Consider the following 21,573-nt stretch of genomic DNA (forward strand, 5'->3'; position numbering starts at 1 on the left):
TAATAACACCAAAAAAAAACATAATTCACTATCTAACTAAAATCCTACCCTCTCTCCTCCATTCTCTTCCTATCTCTCTCTTCCCTCTCTAAAAATCTAATTTTCTTTTTTTTGGTTATTTCACAAATAAGTCCTATAATTAAATTCCTTGCAGACTCAGACCTAAAAAAAAAACTGCCCCGCTTAACATAGGTTTATAAGTCAGAAATTGTTGTTAAACTTTAAAATTTGTAAATTTATATATTCACCTAAGATTACATCATTTAAATTTTAAGGAAACTTTTGGAAACTTAGATTTTAATTTTTGTTTTACTCTTCTTTCTATGAGTAAAGTGGGTGTTTTATTTCAGTTTTATATTGTTTGTTATCTTTACATCATTAAGTATATTGTAAGATTATATTTAGGAATATGGCTTGGACCAGCACTACATATCTCTCAAGCTTCTCTTCTGCTTGTCTCTGACTCTTATTGTAGAAACACATAATATTAGTCTCGAGATAAATAAACCTTCTGATCAAGCAAAACCATGTCTACAGCATAAACTCTCCCCATTTCTTCATGTTGCCTAATTGGAAGGGGAAATATAGCTGACAATGGTTACACATCATCGTTGAGAAAAGTCGGAAACAACGGGACATCATCTTTGAAAAAAGTCGGCAACAACGGGACTGTATGTAATGTTATAAAAATGTCTAGATAATATCATACTATCGTTGAGAGTTATTGCAATAGATTGTTCAAATATGAGTAATAGATTAGATATCAAAAGATAAAAGCGGTTTAGTAGATTAGATTTTTGGTGGCAAAAAAAAATGTTAAGTATAACAAATAAAATCATTGTTTACAATTTTTTATAATCAAAATTGTAAATACAAACACAATGACAAAATCAGAGCACAAACAAAATTTTATGCCTGAAGTTTTTAGTACGTGTAAGTAAAGATAGGCAACAATGTCATGGGAGAGACCAAGGTAAGAAGCAATATCAAAACTTCATACATATACTAAAAAGAGCCTTCTCTAGAAGATCTTATGGTTTGGCCTTAATCTTTCCCTTGCCGGGAAACTTCCTTTTGAGCATCTACAACTTCTCTGTAGAAGAAAGAAAAGACAATATCTTGAAAAACGATAGGAAAAAAAAACAAAACATAATGAGGGTTTCAAACAAACCTGAACTCATCACTGATCTCTTTGCTTTACTCCTTCGTAAAAAAGGCATTGGCTGCCTCAACAAATCTCTGTAGAATTATTGATAACTCAGTGAATTATAATGTTTCAGCGTTCAAAGTCAACTGCTTTTTGTAATAGAAGTGAGATGATTTTTACCTGTAGGAAACAAAGAGCAACACCTTCACGGAAACAACATCTTTTAGACCAATCAGGTTTTAGTTCTCTGCAGACGTTAGCATCATATAAGGCATGTTCAGCTTGCCCTAACCGCAACCAGCAGAGGCTTCCGTTTCAGAAGAAGGTATGATCTGTGGGGTCAAATCCATAAAACATTTTTATCTTGAAAACAAAAGCCACTCACCTAAAAAAACACTCACTTCATTCTTCTTGACTGTATCCCCTCTCTCTTCCAGGAGCCTAGTTGAACATCATCACATGTTCCTTTCCTCCTCGCAAGAGCTGTGCTGCTCCAATTTCTCCACCACCTGAGATACGGAAACAACATGGATCAGAGAACTGAAACGCTAATTTAAAACCCTAAAACGTGGGTGTAAAGCTATTACTTTTTCCGGTGGAAAAAGTGACTTTGGACTATAATTCGAGATCCCACCAAGACCCGAGCAGCCGTCATTTCCTCCAATCCTCTGTCTCTCTCGATGTTGACTCTAAGTTGTCACCAGGAACAAATGTTCTAGTGACATCTCATGTCAGAGAGAGTAAAGACACGGGTGTGTTATACGTTTTCCTACGCCTCTTTTTCTTATTTTTCCGACACACCTAAGGATCCTGCATGATGAGGCAGAGCTTCGTGTCCGTGAGAGGTATTGGGGCCTCGTACTGGTTCCACTGCTTTGGTTGGCTCAGACTTTAGTGTGGGAAGTAGCCATGACATGAAAAGCCTTTGTGCCTGGAGGAACTATCTCCTCCTAACCTCTTTCATCGGATCATGAATGTGATGAGATTTTCCTCGTGCTGCCGACACGAATCCAATAAACCGTAAATACCAAAACATAACTGGTAGAGAAAGTAAAGTAAGGTAAGGAATGGACATACCTGGTGCACCACCGTGGACTTGTTGGCCAATTTGGCCTACGTTGTAATCTTCAGCATCCGGGGATGAAAAAAATAGTTTAGATCCCAATATGGGTAATCTTTAGTATTTTCAGTGCGTGTCCAGTTGATAAGGAGCAATTTATTACACCTCTTAGTTTTATGAGATAACCCAGAGAGTATGTCTTTAGACAGACAAAAAACAACACTCTAGTAAAAAAAGAAACTAAAAAAGACAAAGACACTAAGAAGAATGACTCAAATACATACAAATATCAGAAGTTTCCTAGTAAAAAAAGAAACTAAAAAAGACAAAGACACTAAGAACCATGGACGCATGAGCTTTTATATATATAATCTTGTCTCTTGTTGCAAACGTCAAAAAGAATAGCCGGTGAGCTTTGTGGTGGTTCAGTCATATTTGAGCTGCTAAACCGAGCCAAGAGATAGCCTCTAGATACAATCATACAATGCAATTTAAATATATAGAAAAAACTCAAATAATTTATGCCATTAGCACTGCAATATATAAAACATAAGACATAACAGAGTCAGAGCTCTTCTAGCATGCCTAAAGGGATTTGCTGACTAAACAGAATCATAATTTTCATCCAGGATGAAAAGAAAGGAATTATAAATCCAGCATCATACCTGTGACCACCACACATGCAATCTAATTATATGCCAGTCTGAATTCTCAATCCAGCGTCGAAGCATAGGGAAAATGAACATAATAGCCGTCAGCACATTTGGGAGCAAGTAAAGAGCGACAGCATCCCAGGAGCAGAAGAATTGGACTGGGCATCGCAAAGCGGTAAGACTACACACCAAGCGAGACTTACAGCGATCTTGAGAATATTTCTCAAAATTTCAGTAAATTTCCATCTGTGGAAACCCGGGAAGTTTAAGATAATATCCAAGATACCTAGAATAGAAGGAAGAAACAATGTAATCGTTATTTCCTAGATAAGTAACAAAATGATGAAACAGAGGAACTCCAAACAGGGAAAGTTTTGTCGCAACATTGAGGGTGGCGTACTCTGGAGGAAGCGTAGAAAAGCTGCTGTAATGAAGATACTGGAGAGAGATCTCCATCATCACGCATTGGCCAGCCGAGATAGAAGCAATCTGGAGACCTATATAACAGTGATGTGCAAATGTCACAAAAAAAAAAATTAAGATTTCCCAACCAAGTAAATATTCAATTTACAGACTTTGAGTTTTAACGTACCAAAAATATTCATACAGATCATCATAGTTGGACCAATCTGAGTGAGCGGCCTTGCCAGTGGCATTCTTACTTGCTTCCCAATTCATGGAAAAGAGAACTGGAGTATAGAAGGTCAAGATTATTAAGATGTCATAAACCTATCATTTAAACATTTACCTTTTCAGCAGAAAGGCCTCATCATCTCCACCGTAAGAAGGCTTGATATTTTCTCCAGTAACGATGCTGACATTTCCAGCCAGGAGACCATGGAGTTCATAAGCCATCTGAGAATAAAAAGCAGGTAAATATTGATGAATTCTTGTGTTTGACTAATCATATCAGCTAAAAAGGATTTAAAAACCCATATACAGTATCTTCTGCTGTTGTATATCTTCAGCACCTTGAGAAAGCCTTCGCATAAATTTAATGAGTGAATTTTTATTAAGAGTATAAACATCATTTAGAAAAGTGTCTCATTCAAGCCATTTGTGAAAATAAAATGTTGCCTGGTACCTTAAACTATGTTTACGTCCTAAAAATTTGCACCAGTTCTTGTAGTTCTTAAAGAACTTTGTCTTGACGGCATCAACGGCTCTATCGTCGAGCTGCATCGATACATTAATTAACACAAAACTCCATTGCTTAAAAGTGTTAACAGATAAATATGTATCTTTTTATTGATGGAATATTGAGATAATGCTGTGGTGTTTTACTCATCAGTAGTGTCAGTGGGTCTAGGTGAGTGGAGGGAAGTATCGAAGGTACCTTATTCAGAAACTCTGGCCTGGGAGTCAACCTTATATGATTACAGCAAGTAAACAAACCAGATGCTCCCTTTGGTTCCTGACATTGTCTCTCTGTTAAAATCAAAGAAATAATAAGTAGGAAATATAGTTCACAGGTTCAACATAAATTCATTAGGTCGTCTTGCGTTGCCAAGGTAACTGAAATTATTACAGGTGAATGAGCAAAAAAGACTAAAGAATACACAATCCTACCCTAGCATCAGCGTTGCCAAGGTATCTGAAATTATTACATGTGCAAAGGAGCAAAATTACCTTTTCGTTTTTAGCAGGAGCTTTTGAAGATTTGCCATATACATTTTTTTTTCTTGAAGAAAGCTAAGTCTTTTAGTTTCATCTTTCAATGACTGCAGAATAGGAAGAAAAATATTCAACTTATACGCTTCCTAGCAAAAAGCTACATTCATTAAGATGTTGTGTATATACCTCTTAATTATTTCCTTGTCTGGTAAGATATTTCTTTTATTCAGTCTCAAACTCAAAATCGATCTCCTGCATACAAATATAAAGAACAGTTCTCAGTTTTTCTGAAACCCACAAACCAATATAGTGTTTTGAGATTCTAAACTAACAAAGGTACTACGTGCTGATTAGGCTGGTACCCTATGAAGCGACCTCCAGCTTGATCCTAGCAGCTCTAAGCCAATAAAGGTCCCACCTTTTGCAATGTTTTTGGCCTCCCAGAAATGGATTTTGGTCCGAGCGAAACTTCGGAGGCAGGAGACTTACCGGTGGATTTTGTGGCCGTAATTGTAGCTTCGTTAGTGATAGTTTTCGATTTGGGCTTGATTCAGGGTTTAGATGAAGCGGCTTATATCGTAGGAGAATCAACGGGAGATGGAACAAAACCGTGAAGAAGAGATTAAATAGCAACTTTGATTGATGAGGAGGGTTTCGCAGTAACGGTGATTGCTAGAGAACGGAGATGGTAAAGAAGAATGAAGAGTCAGATGGACACAGCTGCGTGACATGTCAAAATATAACCTTTTGATTGGATGATTTTTTAATCCGACGTGGCACATCTTAGAAGCCTTCATATATCCCTTTTAATATAGTATATATATAGATACCAAGACAATAGATTAGTGATTGCTCTCCAGAACTTTTTTAGTGGTTGCTTTGCATGATCCAGTCAACAATATGTATATATATATTCGTACGATCAAAAATTAATTTAGTGCTAAATATGAAACACACTGAGATTCTAGTCAACAAAATTAAATTCAAAATCAATCAGTGACGATCAAAAATATTAATATATGTTTTGGTTTCAACGGTGAATTTCCATTACCAAATTCGGCCAATATTAATGAGTACATATATAACCGGAATTAGTGTCATATTTAGCTTCAAATTTCCTAATTTGAAATATTCATATGGCAATCATACATTGTCATGAATGAGAAAAAAACATTATTACTTTTAATCTATATATATTAGAAAGTCAAAAGTCACAAATATTAGATATAATGAACTATGGAACAAAAATTTGCATGTTTTTATAATGTAAGCTTATTTGTTTTTTTTTTTTAAGTTTGTGTAGTTGGTAGGTGCAATTAAGTATATCTTATGAAAAATCAAATTTATGAGAGTGAGCAAAGACTAATATAAATTTATTATGAATTTAAGAAAAAAAACATGAGAAACATGAGTTTACGGTTACCAGCTTTGCAAGCAAATCGCCATAATGATATTAAAATCTCACTATTTAATTTTACGTAACTTGCGCTCCACTACAATTCTAAACTTGTCGTAATTGTAATATTCGCTGATAAATCAACGCAACAAAAGAAAATTACATTAATGACTGCCATATGTAATTCCATGTTAGTATTCCAAATTTATTTGTGTTTCCAAATTTAAATAAATAATAGTTAAAATCATCATATTAAAGGATTTGACTTGTTCAAAATGTATATTAGAATTTAAAATTACATAATTTAGGAAACAATAATTGAATTCATAATAATTTTACACCTACCAAAAATACAAAAAAAATATACAATCAATAACTCCAGAAATGTTTTCTCACCAAATGAATTTCATAGAATCCCATAATATTTATACATTCACGAATGCAATTCAATTTGGTTTGATAGACACGAAACCAGTTTATTAAACCGAGCTGGGTGTTTGTTAAAAATATATTTTTTAATTTCAACAGATTTCAATTGATATACAATAAAATATATTAATCTATTTATTCTATTGATATATGATAAAATCTATTAACAAAATAATGGTTTAACTAAATGGTTGACTTAATAATTCATCCTGAAGCCACTAAAATAATTTAGAGTAACGTTTGTATCATCATACTCAAAATAGCTCCATGACTTATTATATATTTTATCGGGAATATGAAAAACCGATGATAATTATATATTGGCATTTTGATTTTAGTGATTTGTATACATGATGCAAATGACCAATATATCATGATGTATTGATTTTATGTAAAAAATAATCATAGAGTATAAAGGTGTTGGAGAGTTCCTCCTCGTATATGGTCTATGGTAAATCAAAAAAAATTTGGCATAGGACAAATCAATTTCGTGAACGTTCACTATAGAACCGGTTTCTAGATCTAATAATGAGGATGCATATAATATATCATAGTAATTAAAATCTAATGATCAATGGTAAGATATGTAATTAATCTAGTAAAAAGAGGGTCTTTAAATATATGGTGTGAGAGTGATTGTGGTGTTGCCACATAGAAAATGGCATTTTTGATAATAACAGATGAGGTAAAAGTTATTTAATAATAGTGCTCCTCAAATAATAAAAGGGATTAGGGATGGGCGTTCGGGTTCGTTTTCGGATCTTTTTGGGATTTCGTGTTCATTTCAGATCTTTGAGGATTTGGTTCGGATTTGGATAATTAATTTAAATAGATTTGGTTTAAATATTTGGATAGAGAATTAATAATTATTTAAGTATTTTTAGAGTTTTGAGTATATTTTAACTATTTAAGATATTTACGTTTGATTATTTGTATATATTTTCAAGCATTTAAGCAAACTTAAAAGTATCATATATATTCTGGATGTTTTTATATACATAAAATCTAAAAATAATTAATATATATAAGTATATAAATCTATTTTGGATACCAAAATACTTCGGTTCAGATTGGATTAGATTTCAGTTCTTCAAATACCAAAATTTTGAATAATTCGGATATTTAATCAATTTCGGTTCGAATTTAGTACTACTTATTCGGATTGAGATTGGTTCAATTCTTCGAATTCGAGTTTTTTGCCCAACCCTAAATAGTGACAGAAAAATCAAATAGCATCATATTTTTTTAAAAAAATACATCCGCACGGGCGTGCGGATCAAAAGTATCATTTTAAAATAACCAGTCACACAGTCTATATAAAGAAAATCAACCTTCTTGGGCCTAAGCCCATTAAGTATGTATACTTAAACTTAGGCCTTTTAAGCACAGTTAAACCTCCCGTCCCTTTAGATCTGCGAAGAGTTCAATCTTATACATCGCCTCCTCCGTGTCCACAGGCATAACGCCGCCATCGACGATTTCTCTCATACTCACTGGTAATTTACTCGGAGATCTCTGTTTCTTTAATTCCTTATTGGTTTTAGGTTGCGATTGATTTCTCGTTTAGGTTTCGCACAGATCGTTAGATTTGAATCTGAACCAATCTATTCGATACTTCGTTTTAGGGTTTCGTGAGGTGATTGAAGTTCGTTCATAGAGAAAGATGTACAACGGAATAGGGTTACAGACCGCGAGAGGATCTGGGACTAACGGTTACGTTCAGACGAACAAGTTCTTCGTGAGGCCTAGGAACGGTGGTAAGCCCCTTAGTGGCGGAAAAGGCTTTGCGGATGATCAGGGAACCGCTGGTTTATCCAAGAGACCCAACAAAGACATCCTCGAGCATGACCGTAAGCGTCAGATCCATCTCAAGCTTGCTGTGCTTGAAGACGAGCTTTCAGATCAGGGCTTCTCTGATGCCGAGATTGCTGAGAAGCTTGAGGAAGCAAGGTTGAAGTTTGAAGCTGCTGCTGCTGCCTCTGAGGAGAGTGATGCGGTTGGTGATTCGAAGATCTCTGATACACAGACTCATCAGGTTGCTGCGAGGAAGGAGAAGCAGATGGAAGCTTTTCGAGCTGCGCTTGGTTTGCGTGATCCAGAGCAGGCTGAAGAAGGGATCATTGAGGAGGAGCCAACGGGGGTTGTGAAGGAGAGGCGAGAACATTCGTTTTTGGACCGTGGTAGTGGGAGGAAGGTAGATGAGGATGTAGAGGTGAAAGGTGGTAAGGGTAAGGAAAGCAAGAAGCAGCGTGGTGATGATGTGGATGAAGCGAAGCGTCAGAAGAAGAAAGGGAGCAAGAAGAGAAGACATGATGATGACTCATCTGAGTCTGATGCTAAGGGTCGTGACCGCAGAAGGCGCTCTAAGAAGAAGGCTAAGGGGCGTAAACAAGAGAGTGACAGTGAGAGTGACTCTAGCAGCTCCGATTCTGACTCCGACAGTGACAGCGGAGAGAAGAGGAGAAGGGAGGTTACAAAGAAACGTGGTAGAAGCAGAAGAAGTGTTTCTTCTGAATCTGACGTTGAGAGTGACGACAGCAAGAAACTTAGGAAGTCACACAAAAAGAGTCGACCCACCAACCAATCTGTTTCGAAAGATTCAAGGGATAAACCTGATGAAGGAAGAGGTGGGCGGAAGAGGCATGATTCCGATGTTAGCGAGCCTGAATCTGAGGATGAGAAACAACAACTGCGAAAGAAAGAAGAAGCCTACCGCAGTGGACCAAAGCAGAAAAGAGACCAGGAAGACCTGGAGTCTGATCATCTTAAGGACATGCATAGAGGTGGCAAGAAAGCTGCAAGAGACTCTGATGACAGTGAGACCGAGTATGGGAACAACAAGAAACAGCTGCGCAGTAAAGTAGAAGTTTACAGTGGAGGAATGAGCAAGAAGAGAGATGAAGAAGAGATCGTGTCCAAGCATGATTATGATAGGAAGCAAGTTGCAAGGGACTCTTCTGATGACAGTGAGGCTGAGTATGAAAATAGGAGGAAGCTGAAGGATGACAGTTACCAAAGAGGAAGGAAGCAGATAAGAGAGGAGGACCACAGTCGCTATGGAAGGGACAGGTATCGAAGCGATGATGCTGGTCAGAGACGTGGAACTGTTAAGGATGTTGATGATAGGTACAGAGGTCAAGCGAGCGAGGAAGAGGATGAAAATGATAGGGGTCGATACAGACAGAGACGTGAAACGGTTAAGGAGGATGATACAGAGTACAAGCGTGGCAGGGAGAGGTACAGAGGCGATAAGGAGGACAGGTATAGAGATGATGTTGCTGCTGGAAAAAGACATGTGATGGGTAAGGAAGACGAAGATGATGAACGAGTTAGCAGCAGGGAGCGTGAGTACTCAGACAAGGGTCGAAATCATTATGATGGCCGATCAAGCGGGAAGAGGTCCTCCAACGGTGATAGAGATTAATGACCTTTGTTTCATATGTATGTTTTAAAGTTTCCCAAACATTTTGTGTGTTTATGGGTTTGTTGCAACATAAGCCTTGTTTTGTTTGCAAACGATCTTTCAGACTTTCATTAAGGTTACATGTTGGTCTAAAAGTTCAAGCCATAATAATTAGACTCGATTGTTTTAACCGGACTGAACCAAATACCAAACTAAACCGAGTTGGCACCAAAAATAAACCAAGAAATGATTACTACCAAATATTTTTAAAAAAATATACAGCTAGATTGTGACTTTCAAAACACGAGATTATTTTGTTGATAAAATTATTAACTCATTTGTTAGTTTTTATAGAAATAAAAAAAATCTATTTGTTCAACATGTTTCTACTTGATAAATATTTTGTATATTAGATGAAATAACTTGAAAAAACAATAATTGTAAAAATATCTACTCATTAATTGTTGGCTGATTTAGAAAAATGAACTTTTTAAGGATTTAAATAGTAATATAAAAACAATTGGAATTTATTAATTTGGATATATGTAGAATTATAAGCGTATATTTTAGGAGATTTATGTAATATCGATTTTTAGTTAGAAATATATCAAATAAAACTTATTCAAGTATATTTCACTTTATTTTAAATTTTATAGTATTATCTGAATTTTGATCCGTATATAAAACAAAAAAAATTCCTCTATACCAAACAATACCATTAAAAAAAGTTTAATTTATTTTTTGTATATATAATAAACAAATTTTTTACTGTATATATATTAAACTCAATTTGATATTTAATTTGTTTGTGATTCTGGTAACCGAATATTAAACACCATTTTTTATATATGACAAAATAATTAAAGTTAGTTAGTATATTGTTTCAAAATTTGAATTACATTATATTTATATTTAAATAGTTGTTTTGATATATGATGATTACTAAAAATATCATTTGTACATTGTAGATGAATTTTAAATCTTAACTAAAAAAATAGTACATTATCATTTGGTATATTATCACGTGTACTCTGATGCTCATGTAAATAATAAAAATAGTATATTGTTTTGTGACATATATTTTGTAAGTTTTTGGTTAGAAATTAATTATATAGTTAACATTCACGTCATTATAAATCAATTATATAGTCAAAAATATATTACTAATAGAAGTTATGTAACATAAAAGATGTAATAGCTCTGTAACATATAACTATGTAATTTAAATGGTCCTAATAAATTTAATAACATTTTGGAATATTCCTTAAATAGATTTATTTTGTTGGATGGTTTTAATTAATATGGTTCACTAAAATTAAAGAGTGGTATGAAATTTAAATAACAAAAAAATTAAAATTATTTTAAAAATCTAAGGGAATGACACAACAATGTAAATAACTCTAAAAAGTAAATGCAAAATCTTAGTAGGTATTTCACTTTAATAGCATAGATATTTAAGAGATTTATGTAATATCGATTTAGAAAAGAATTACATTTTAATTAGAAATATATCAGATAAAACTTATTCAACTATATTTTATTTTATTTAAATTTGGGTTACAGTATTATCTAAATTTTGACCCGTATATACAACAAAAAGTTCCTCTATAGCAAACAATAACATTAAAATAACATTAATTTAATTTTTTATATAAAATAAACAAAATTTTAACCTGTATATATATTAAACTCCATTTGATATTTAATTTGTTTGTGATTATGGTAACCAAAAACACCATTTCTTATATATGACAAATTAATTAAAGTTGGTTAGTATATTGTTTCAAAATTTTAATTACATTATATTTGAATTTAAATAGTTGTTTTGATATATGATGATGACTAAAAATATCATTAGTACATTAAAGATGAATTTTAAATCTAAACTAAAAAAATAGTACATTATTATTTGGTATATTATCACATGTACTGTGATGCTCATGTAAATAATAAAAATTAGCATATTATTTTGTGACATATATTTCGTAACTTTTTGGTTAGAAATTAATCATATAGTTAATATTCACGTCATTATATAGTCAAAAATATATTATTAATATATGTAGTGTTATGTAACATAAAAGATGTAATAGCATTGTAACATATTAATATGTAATTTAAATGGTCCTAATAAGTTTAATAACGTTTTGGAATATTCCTTGAATAGATTTATTTTGCTAGCTGGTTTTAATTAATATGGCTCACTAAAATTAAAGAGTGGTATAAAATGTAAATAACAAAAAAATTATAATTATTTTAAAAATCCAAATAAGGGAATGACATAGCAATGTAAATAACTCTAAAAGTAAGGACAAAATCCTAGTAGATATTTTGTTTTAATAGTATAGATATATATATATATATATACATATAGTTATTAATTATATTTGTTTCTAATAACGAAATATCTAAAAGTTTGATTTATAATTTTTTTTGAAAGTATCTAAAATTATCCAAAAAGATTTAATTAACCAAATCAATCTAAATAATTGTAATTTAAAACATTTAACATTATCCAAAAGTTCTGGATTAACCAGATTTATTTGAATATTTGTCTGAAATATCTAAAATTGTTTAATACTTTAAAGTTGTTAATCTTAATTATCCAGAACTATCCTAAAAACTAATCCACATAAAATCAACATCTGCGTTGGCCCATGATCTAGTGAAATTGATCAGTTAGTGGGACAATAAATGCAAAAGAAACTAAAATAAGGTAATGGGATTAATTTGGAATGAGATCTCATCTGTGGACTACAATAAAAACCTATAGACTAAAATCTAGAGGTAATTGATGATCTCTTGCATAATATAATCTGAAATCGAGAGAGCGCGGGACGACAGTACAGAGACGAGGGAGATTTTTTTTTTGTTCAACGACGAGGGAGAAGAATTATTAAAAAAGAAAAAAGAAAAATAAAATTAAAAGAAAAAATCGCAGCGGAGACGAAGAAGAAGAAGAAGAGTTGAGGAAGACGAAGAAGGTTGAGCTTTGTGTTACTCTCAACTTAGCTACCAACTCTCCCTTTCCGCAGATTCTCAGGTACTGACTTCTCTTGCTTCGCTCTTTTTGCTGTTAAATTTGATCGCCAATTTCTCAGTGCTCCGATCGATCTGGCGGTGGTTTCGACGTGATTTCGTTTAACCTAGATGCGAAATTTCATCAAATTATTTTGGTTGAATCGGAGATCAGATTAGAGGTTAAATAAACGTGTGTTCGTTCTCTTAGGGTTAAACAATGAGACCTAACACCAGGAACAAGAACAAACGGCCAAGACCATCAGACGCTGCTGATTCCTATTCTCAAATTCTCCGGTACTATATCTTTCACTTCTTTGCATTTTATTTACTCCCCCTTTGAATCTAATAACTGATGCGAGAAGATAATGCGCAAAACAGATGAACAAACACGAGAAAGTAAATCGACACAGATAAATAGACACTAATCTCAATGTGGTTCAGTAAAGATAAATCTTATTAATTAGAGGCTAACTGTATTTTACTCTTTTTTTTTTGGTTGTGCAGAAAGATCCACGAAGCTAATGATGTAACTGATGAAGACGTGAACCAACTTTTCATGATATCCAAGCCACTTTGTCAAGGCTGCCGTGTCAACACTCGTGACAACCCCAACTGTTTCTGCGGTCTTGTTCCTCCGCCTAACGGAAGCCGTAAGTCTGGTCTCTGGCAGAAGACTTCCGAGATCATACAAGCTCTTGGTCCTGATCTCTCCTCGGAGCTTCGTGATTCTGACTCTACGCCGGCTGGTTTAACCAATCTCGGAGCTACTTGCTATGCTAATAGTATACTCCAGTGTTTGTACATGAACACTGCGTTCCGTGAAGGAGTTTTCTCTGTCGAGGTTGATGTATTGAGACAGTATCCTGTCTTGGATCAGATTGCGAGGCTTTTCGCGCAGCTGTATGCTAGCAAAAAGTCTTTTGTTGATTCGGATGCTTTTGTGAAGACGCTGGAGTTGGATAATGGGATTCAGCAGGATATTCATGAGTTCTCGACTTTGCTTCTCTCCTTGCTTGAGCGTTGCTTACGCCATTCTGGAGTTTCCAAGGCCAAAACAATTGTGCAGGATCTCTTCCGCGGTAGTGTCTCGCATGTGACCACGTAAGATTTGATCTTAAGACTACTTATTTGATTTTTGTAATGCAAGAACATATCAGCTTTTTGGTCTCTTGTTCATCTGTTCATATTCTTGTCCTGTAGGTGCTCAAAATGTGGGAGGGAGTCGGAAGCTTCTTCAAAGGTCGAAGATTTTTATGCCCTTGAGTTGAATATCAAGGGCCTCAAAAGTTTGGATGATAGTTTGAATGATTACTTTAGCTTGGAGCATCTCAATGGGGATAACCAATATTTTTGTGGGAGCTGCGATGCCAGAGTAGATGCCACACGCTGCATTAAGCTGCGAACCCTACCTCCTGTTATCACTTTCCAGCTCAAACGATGTGTTTTCCTCCCTAAGGTGGTTTTCTGATCCGTAATACGCCTTCCTTCTTGACTCAGTTGTGCACGTAGTTTCTTTCAATCTCTACCTCTTGTATGCCTTTGTGGATTACTCATGAGTCATGTTATCTTCGGCTGATTGATTTATGTATTTTCTTACTCATGAGTCATGATCATCCTCATACCTTTTCCTTTACCTTCTCCTGATACGTTTGTATGTATAAAAATTTGAAATCTTAGATAAGGCATTGTTAAATTTCCTGATTTTTTTTTTTTGCTGGATCATGTCAACAGACTACGGCTAAGAAGAAGATTACGTCCTCGCTTTCCTTTCCTCAAGTGCTGGATATGCGATCGAGATTGGCGGAGTCTTCTGAGAATGAGTTGACATACGAACTCTCTGCTGTGTTAATCCACAAAGGAAGTGCTGTGAACAGTGGACATTACGTTGCTCACATAAAAGATGAAAAGACTGGCTTGTGGTGGAAATTTGACGATGAGCAAGTGTCTGAACTGGGTACACATCCATTCGATGAAGGTTCTTCTTCAACTGCACAGTCCGAGAGTAATGGTGCCGCTAGTAGTGGGAAAACCAAAGATGTCAAACAATCAGGTTCTTCTTCTATTAAGTCGGAGGTTTTCTCATCCAGTGATGCTTATATGCTGATGTACAGTCTTAGATGCGGTAAAAAGGAAAGTCAGGAAGGACAAAGAGAGAACCCTATTGACATAGCCAACGGAGAAGTTGCTAGTGTTCAACAGCCGGAAGGTTGTTATCTTCCGTCACATCTCGATAAATGGATCAATGACCTGAACGCAACATTCCTTGAGGCGTGCAAGCAATTTGATTTAACAAAGGAAAGTCAATTGAACACTTTGACTGAAAGGAGGCAAGAAGTACGGACTATACTTTCAGAAGCTGCTGTTCAGTCACTTGAAGAACAATATTTTTGGATCTCCACAGAATGGCTTCGTCTATGGGCTGATACGATTTCGCCCCCGTAAGTTAATCTCCTCGTACATGCATTTGTTGTTATATACCAGCACCAACTGGTAGTGTTGATATGATTTTCGATTTAGAAAATTAGATCAACATCCATGCTCTCAAATGTTCTTGATTATATTTGTTCTTTTGTATACAATGTAGCGCTTTGGACAACACCCCGTTACTTTGTTCCCATGGGAAAGTTCTTGCCTCAAAAGTTACTTGCATGAAGCGTATATCTGAACTTGCATGGACGAAGTTAGAATCAAAGGTTAGTGCCTTTCCCTTTTCAGGACAAAAACTTTTCTTGTCTTCAAGTTTTGGATCAGCTGCATCATAAACCATGTGTCAGACTTCTGTTCTAGTATCATGTCCTTGAATTATTTATTTCATTTATTTCTGATACGTTCATTTCCTCTTATGTTTAGTTCAATGGTGGACCAAAGTTAGGGAAAGGGGACTACTGCAGGGAATGTCTTATGGATGGTGCTCGCATGGTTGTCTCTTCTGACAGTTATAGGGATCGAAGAACATTCATGAAAAACATAGCAACCGATGTTCTTTCGGGAAAGTGCGAGGACGGAAATTATTACGTCTCTAAAGCATGGTATGCATTCATTTGTCCTGTAACTTATAAGTTTGTAATAATACCGTTTTTGCTTATTTCTGCGTGTTCGACTCTTGATGCATTTGCAGATGGCGACTTTAGCACTTAATTACTAATATTATTATTATTATTTTGTGGGGGTGTTACCACAGTTAGCTGCTTCTATGATAAACGCCACTGGGACTCGCACTAACATGTTTCAAAAATCTTGCTCCTTCTAAAGCGTAATATCACGTTTCCAGGTTGCAGCAATGGGTGAAAAGGAAAAACATTGATGCTCCCAGTGAAGCAGATGCAGGGCCTACAAATGCAATCACGTGCAGTCATGGAGAGCTGATGCCTGAGCAAGCGCCAGGGGCCAAAAGAATTCTAGTTCCAGAGAATTTCTGGTCATTCCTTGTTGAAGATGCTTTAAAAGTGACACCAGAAGATACTTCGGGTTGTCAATGTTTCCCTCTGGACTCCATCCAATGTTCTCATTGCACATCCGAACTTTCTGAGGTTGCAGGCGTCGAGGATGCACTAAGGTTAACCATTGTTTACTTGTTTTTTCTCTTGGTCATGATACTCTTTAGATATTTTCTTACGTTCGGTCTGATGCAACAGAACAATAAAGGCCAAGCAGCGCCAGAATCACGATAAGTTAGCCACGGGAAAGGGTATAGCATTAACGCCACAAAGCCGATATTTCTTGTTGCCATCTCCATGGCTAGTGCAGTGGAGGAGCTATATTAACATGACTGGAAAAAATAGTTCCTCAGTACCAGAGCCTGAACTTCTTGATGGAGTCATTAATACTCTCACATGCCAGAAGGTAAGATCCATTGCTGGGCAGTGATTTGGTTTATATATGTACAGAAGTGCTTAGTTCCAAATTGGGTTTCCTGACTGCTTTCTCTATTTCCCTCTCATACTCCTATTTAGATGTGTTAGTAAACGCTGGTGAATATAAACTGTCGTATATCAGCGAGCCTTCTTTCATCTTCCCGCTAGCAATTTGAGCATAAAACTAATGGTTTGTTCCTATGGTTATTGGTTTCAGCACACTCGACTCGTTGAAAGGCTCCCTGAACTTGTCTACCGACGTGGCTCATTATTTCAAAAAAATCCATCTGTAAGTACATTATATACAGTATTGCAGTCGTTTGAATTAATAAAGCCATGATCAGAATGGAAAACTGAAAGTGTTAATTACCGGCACAGGAGAGACTTTGTCTCCGTAGAATTAAGAATAGTATATGTAAGACATTATTCAGGTGTAGAGAGATGGCCTAGTGTTTCGTAACCGATTTTATTAGGGCTTGGGAGGGTTTAGGATCTCTAGGATAAAGGTACTGGTTTTAATAGTTTGGTTATGTGGTTTGATTGTCGTTTCAGTTTGAGAAATAAGAGAATTGTGCTCTGAATTGATTTGAACTCTTGTTTTCTGCACATTTTTCTAGACGGATAAGCTGGCAATCATCCCTGAGGATGACTGGAAGTATTTCTGTGAGGAGTGGGGAGGGATCGTGGAGAAGGGAGTCTCTGCTCTTATTGAGGCTGGTAGTAATACGAATCAGAGTGCATCCCAGGACGTTATTGACCTTGATCAGGATTCTTCTCCTGATGTTAATATGGAGATTGATAATCAGCAGCCTATTATCAGGACGTTCCCAGAGGTAACATCTTGAGCTTGTGACATTATATTGGAATTGTAATGCTGGCTTCGCTTTTCGCACGAGGTTCAGATGTGTTGCACTAAGATTTTTTTTCTTGTAGAAGTAGATGTGATCATTTGCATTACATTTGAGTAATCGTTTGAGGTTCATAGAGTTGCGTATAACAATAGTTTTTAACCTCGCTAGGTTTGTGAGGAATGCATAGGAGAGAGGGAGAGCTGTGAGTTGATGCAGAAGCTCACTTACTCTGAAGGAGATGTATCTGTCTGCCTGGTGCGCGGAAAGGAAGCTCCAAAGTCGATGTTGAATGCATCTGACTCGAGCTTTGAGGTGGACCGTCGTACTTCAAAGCGTTCCCGGAGAACTAACTATGGGAAGCATACCAGCTTGACAGTATCTGCAACGACCACTGTGTACCAGTTAAAGATGATGATATGGCAACTACTTGGGGTAATGTCTTCTAACTCGAGAATAGTGTTAGAAGGTTTCACTAGGTTACTTGTGGATGATAGACAATTACATATGTGCTGTAATAAAATGCAGGTGATGAAGGAGAACCAAGAACTTCACAAAGGCACACAACTGATTGATCAAGAATCTGCAACCCTTGCAGACATGAACATATTCCCTGGCGACAAGCTTTGGGTGAGAGATACCGAGATACATGAGCACCGCGATATTGCTGGTAAAGAAAAACTTTCATAATTATTTCAGTGTAGCCAATTACCTAGCTTAAGTTAGATTTATCTGTTAAAGAATAAACCATCTTTGATGTTTTCAACAGATGAGCTTTGCGATACGAAGTCAGGGCCTCAAGATATAGAAGAAGGTTTCCGGGGCACATTATTGACTGGAGATATCACTTTTGAAGCCTGCTAGTAATTCTCTGAGTTAGCTGTGCAGGAGATGGATGACAGTTTTTTTTTTTGTAAAGGCAAAGGCTTTGAAGCTTTATTTTGTGCGCAAATATATTGGTGAAAGCTTGCAAATGCCTGAATCCGTAGATGTTTAGGCGTGGATGGATTTGAAGCTGTTGAGGCTTTTTCTGTGTGTTTTTGGTGTACGGTTTATTTTGATGTGACATTTGTGTTACAGAGCTCCTTATGTGCATATTGAAGTTCTTTTACAGAAACTTTTGTTTGTTTGCGCAAAGGTTCTTTTACAGAAACTAAAACGGGAGCTCAGTATTCGTTATCAAATCCATATTTGCAAATTACAAACGTTCATCATCCCTTTAACTCATATCTTGCTTGCTCTTTTGGCTTAGCGGACAGGAGTTGCTCCACCAACACTCTTGGATAAAGAGAGAAGCAAGTCTTTGAGCTGCTTGTAGTTTCTCAGTTCCTCCAGTGCATTTGATGTACTTCGAGCCATGGAAAATTCAGACTCTGTGCCAGACACCGAACCTTCTCCCTGAACCCCAGACATTGACGCCATGTAAGCGCTCAAGTCTGGTGCTGTCTTCAGCATTTGAACGAGAACTCCAACCGCTGCGTCCTGTGACTTTCTCCCTATAGGTAGCGACTGTGATATAGAACTTGAAATTTTCCTCCGGTCAAGAGTTTTGCTGCACCGGAAGAAATGTCAATATATGGTATGAGCTGCTCATTGATCAGCTTTGTGTGAAAAGATATAAGAAATGGGTAGAGCCAGTTGACCTGTACTGGAGTCCTGATTCGTCAACATCATCGAAATCAAAAGGGCATGAACAATCAGGGTCATCCAAATCATCTGCAGAAGATAATCTACTCGAAAACCCGAATCTTGGTGAGCCACTTGAAGACAGAAGATTTGATTCAACCACTTCCCAAGAAGGAGGGAGTGGATTCCTATCAACCATAGCTGAAGAAGGAATGGGTCACTGGAGCAGTCCCTGCCCTCACATTAATCCTTGGAATGTTACTCCCTGAAACGTATCTTGGAGTAGAAGGAGAGCCCAACGGCGAAAAGCGAGGTGAAAGCTGGTGACTGTCACCACCAAAACCATCGTGGAAACGACTGGTTCGGTGTGACGTAATGTCCTGAAGGTCTGTGAAAGCAGCTATGTGGACGACGAGCTCTACCTTGAAAAGAAGTGGCTGTGCCTGGAGAAGGGAAGAACCTCATAGGATCCGTAGCAGGACTCCCAAGATAATATCAGTTATGATTCTTGGAGGCAATGTGATGTGAGCACCAAGATTAAACTCAGACAAGTCAAGTAACAGAGGCGCAAAGACGACCAGGAGGTACAAACGAAACTCTTTCACATCTCCAGAGAGTACATCATCACGGAAAGATGAAACCTTGTAAATCAAGACGAACTCAGCTGCCTAGAGACACGATACGCAGGTAAGAGCCGAGTCTGCGCATAAAGGGAACGCAACAGAATGATTGCTTTCTTGTAAACCTTGTGGTAACGAGTTGAGGAGAGAAGATGAGTGGGTTCTCGTAGTGAACAACCCAACGCTCCATCACAGTCACAAGGATGATCATTGAGTCTACTAAGATGTTTCTATGCCAAGAATGTAAACCCCAAGGACGGTCTCCCATTATGAGATTGTACCATTTATCGCTCTTTTTGAGGGTAAGACTCGATGATGAACGAGCACGACGGGAACCCCTGAATCGATTTCTGAAAATAGCAACTGAGATTCGAATATAGAGGTGATGGAGTGAAATGGAGATCACGAATCGTCGTTTTGGTGAATGGTCTTTTTTCTAGGATGGCGATTACGATACCAATGCAGCAGAGAGTGAAGGTAAAGTGAAGGTAAAGAGAAACTTCGAGCCGTGACAAAGAGAGAGCGAGTGCGAAGCTTATTGGATTATCTGAGACTCAACCAACGAAGATGATGATGATGTTCATGAACAAACTATACAGTGGTATTAGGATACTGGTTTAATGAAGATAAAACATATTTAATCCAAATCGTGATGAGTAGTAGTATACTGGTTGGTGATTAACGAATGCGAGAGAGCCCAGTCTTGCTCTGTTTCATTTCCTTAAGGTTTTGAAGTGTACGCACTACATTTAATGGTGACTAGCAGTTAATGGGTATAGAGGATTTACATGTTTAGGGCCCCATTTGTGTCTACTCTCGGAACATTTTAAATTTTACTAACCCCGTTAACATTGTCTTCGTATTTATTTTTAGCTTTAAAACCATGTATGGGGGTCACGAACTAATCAATCAAATCTACGCAAGCTTTTTGGGTTTAATTGGCAGTTTAGCAACAAACTTCTCTATTATAAAAATTGAAGTTATAGGGTATGCATGATTCTTTCCTTAGCATTATGGTATTTTTACATATATACTCTTAGATAGACTCATAGCCGTGCCAACATTTATGACTAACAGAAGCGCGGTTAAAAATAAAAGTCTTCATTTAAATTACAATAATAAAATACTATTGTCATAAGGTAAAGAATCAACAACCTAAATATTCATTCTTAATTTTTAAATATAAATTTTTTTTTTACAAAACTGATAACCAAAATTTGAATGCTTATGACTCTTTTTTCAATGAACAAATACCCAATATTACTTAATTTTTTTCTTTTGTCTTATTTTTATAATATTAGCTATTTTTATTATTTACTTTTATCTGCTTAGTTTACTATTATAACTACTAAAAATGTCACTAAATAGTCATAAGACCATTATAACCGCAACAATAATTCTCTTCATATAATCCCGTATTAAGCATATCCAAATGAATATAAAACTTTTAACATAAACCATATACATACTTTCTGTGTAGGATTAAAATAATATAGTTAATAAAGGATGTTTTAAGCAAAATAATAACTAATGAAAGAAGTCCTATTAATTTTTTTTTTTAAAACGGCTGCCCTAACCGAAAGCTTCAAATTTTACCATGGAGGCACGGCTCTGGTTCATAGACTTTAGGATTCTTGGTCGCACCACTTTTGATGGTTAATTAATCCCTTATATATTAATTGAGGAACATTTGAAAAGATGTAATCTCAATTTTGTATTAATTAAAAGAGGCTCCAATGCATAGGTGTCACTCAATTAGGTAGTCAATTACATTCAATTGAAAAATAAGTAGGTCCACATTCGATTTTTATATGTTGTTAGATACATAAGTTGGTCAAACTATATGATATAATGATATGATATGATATTTTCTTTCCTTAAAGAAAACCTACGGAATTACCA

General features: G+C 36.0%; 2 protein-coding genes and 1 pseudogene across 2 annotated transcripts; 2 read left to right on the forward strand and 1 right to left on the reverse strand.

The window, feature by feature from the left end:
- Positions 1-7,567: 7,567 nt before the first annotated feature.
- On the forward strand, positions 7,568-9,873 carry LOC103873043 (pre-mRNA-splicing factor cwc-21). The gene is made up of 2 exons (XM_009151477.3): positions 7,568-7,795; positions 7,925-9,873. The coding sequence occupies exon 2, from the start codon at positions 7,963-7,965 to the stop codon at positions 9,721-9,723; it is 1,761 nt and encodes a 586-aa protein (XP_009149725.1). The 5' UTR covers positions 7,568-7,795; positions 7,925-7,962; the 3' UTR covers positions 9,724-9,873.
- A 2,468-nt stretch (positions 9,874-12,341) lies between these two features.
- Positions 12,342-18,538, forward strand: LOC103873045 (ubiquitin carboxyl-terminal hydrolase 26). Its single transcript, XM_009151478.3, has 14 exons — positions 12,342-12,745; positions 12,932-13,017; positions 13,228-13,824; positions 13,924-14,179; positions 14,455-15,161; positions 15,308-15,416; positions 15,574-15,752; positions 15,995-16,279; positions 16,359-16,566; positions 16,795-16,866; positions 17,195-17,410; positions 17,597-17,860; positions 17,954-18,095; positions 18,195-18,538. The coding sequence occupies exons 2-14, from the start codon at positions 12,941-12,943 to the stop codon at positions 18,287-18,289; spliced, it is 3,207 nt and encodes a 1,068-aa protein (XP_009149726.1). The 5' UTR covers positions 12,342-12,745; positions 12,932-12,940; the 3' UTR covers positions 18,290-18,538.
- Positions 18,301-21,291, reverse strand: LOC103873335 (annotated as a pseudogene).
- Between the last annotated feature and the right edge of the window lie 282 nt (positions 21,292-21,573).

Source organism: Brassica rapa, chromosome A06, assembly GCF_000309985.2.
Source record: "Brassica rapa cultivar Chiifu-401-42 chromosome A06, CAAS_Brap_v3.01, whole genome shotgun sequence".
Lineage (NCBI taxonomy): Eukaryota > Viridiplantae > Streptophyta > Magnoliopsida > Brassicales > Brassicaceae > Brassica > Brassica rapa.